General features: G+C 73.0%; 1 protein-coding gene across 1 annotated transcript; it reads right to left on the bottom strand.

The window, feature by feature from the left end:
- Positions 1-25: 25 nt before the first annotated feature.
- LOC112944769 (calphotin-like) lies at positions 26-1,336 on the bottom strand (the record flags this gene model as incomplete). The annotated part of the gene is made up of 1 exon (XM_026036278.1): positions 26-1,336. A coding segment is annotated over exon 1 (1,304 nt), but the record flags the coding sequence as incomplete, so codon positions are not given.
- Positions 1,337-1,342: the final 6 nt, after the last annotated feature.

Here is a 1,342-nt window from a genome sequence, read left to right as displayed (position 1 = left end):
GCCGACTGACGCGGTGCCGACTGACGCGGTGCTGCCGACTGACGCGGCGCTGCCGACTGACGCGGCGGCCACGGCCCCATCAGGGGCCTCCGTCTTGATGGCGCCCGGGGCGACGGTGTCGGCCGGCGGCCTCTCCGCCTGCGGCGGCTGTTGCTCCTGCGGCGGCTGTTGCTCCTCCGCCTGTAGCTGCGTGGCGGGCGCCTCCGCTTTGGGCTGGAGGGCCGGGACAGGCGGCAGCGAGGTTGGTGCCGCGGGGCCGCCGCCTGTTGCCTCGGCAGCGGCTGTTGCTTCCGGGCTGTTCTGCTGCGGCGGCGCGGCTGCTTTCACCTCGACAACAGGCGGCGCTTCGGGCTGCTCCGGCACCGACTTCACCTCGACAACAGGCGGCGCGCAGGGCAGGGCCGGCGGTGTCGGCTGGACAACAGGCGCCGCTTTGGGCGGGCTCCCTGGGGCCGCTGTCGCCTCGACAGGCGGCGCGGCGGTTGTCACCCGAGGCTCAACAACCGGCGGGGCCTTGGCGAGCGGCTGTGCGGCCAGGCGGGTGTCGACAACCGGCATGGCCTTGGGGAGGCCCTGCGGTGACGCTGTTGCCGGCGTCACCTCGACAACAGGCGGCGCCTTGGGTGACGGCGGCGGCGCCGGCTTGACGTCAGCAACAGGCGCATGCGGCTGTGCGGGTGTTGCGGAGCTCACGTCGGCTACAGGCGGCGCGGCGGGYGGGCCGGGCTGCGTGGCTGTTGCGGAGTTCACCTCGGCTACAGGCGGCACTTGGGGTGGATCCGGCTGTGCGGCTGGTGCGGCGGTCGCCTCGGCAACAGGCGCCGCCTTCGGGGGCTCCGGCGGCGCCGCGGTCACCTCGGCAACAGGCGCCGGGGCCGCTGTTGCCGGCTTCCCGTCAGGTACAGGCGGCGGGCCCGCGGTGCTGTCAACAACCGGCGCCGCCTGCGGGAGGCTCTGCGGCGACGGGGCTGTCGCCTTCACCTCAACTACAGGCGGCGGCTCGCACGGTGTTGCCACTTTCTCCTCGGCAACAGGCGCCGCCTTGGGGGGCGCCTGTGGTGACGGTGTTGCGGGCGCTACAGGCATCGCCTTGGGCAGCGCCTGCGGTGACGGTGTAGCCGGCGGAACAGGCATCGCCTTGGGCAGCCCCTGCAGTAGCGGTGTAGCCGGCGCTACAGGCATCGCCTTGGGGAGGAGGCTCTGCGGTGACGGTGTAGCAGGCGGAACAGGCATCGCCTTGGGCAGCCCCTGCAGTGACGGTGTTGCGGGCGCTACAGGCATCGCCTTGGGGAGAGTCTGCGGTGATGGTGTAGCCGGCGCTACAGGCATCGCCTTGGGCAGG

Source organism: Nothoprocta perdicaria, unplaced genomic scaffold (genome assembly GCF_003342845.1).
Source record: "Nothoprocta perdicaria isolate Ctin4 unplaced genomic scaffold, notPer1 scaffold_1749, whole genome shotgun sequence".
NCBI lineage: Eukaryota > Metazoa > Chordata > Aves > Tinamiformes > Tinamidae > Nothoprocta > Nothoprocta perdicaria.
The sequence above is the reverse complement of the archived record's forward strand: the minus strand, read 5'-3'. Positions and strand labels throughout refer to the sequence as shown.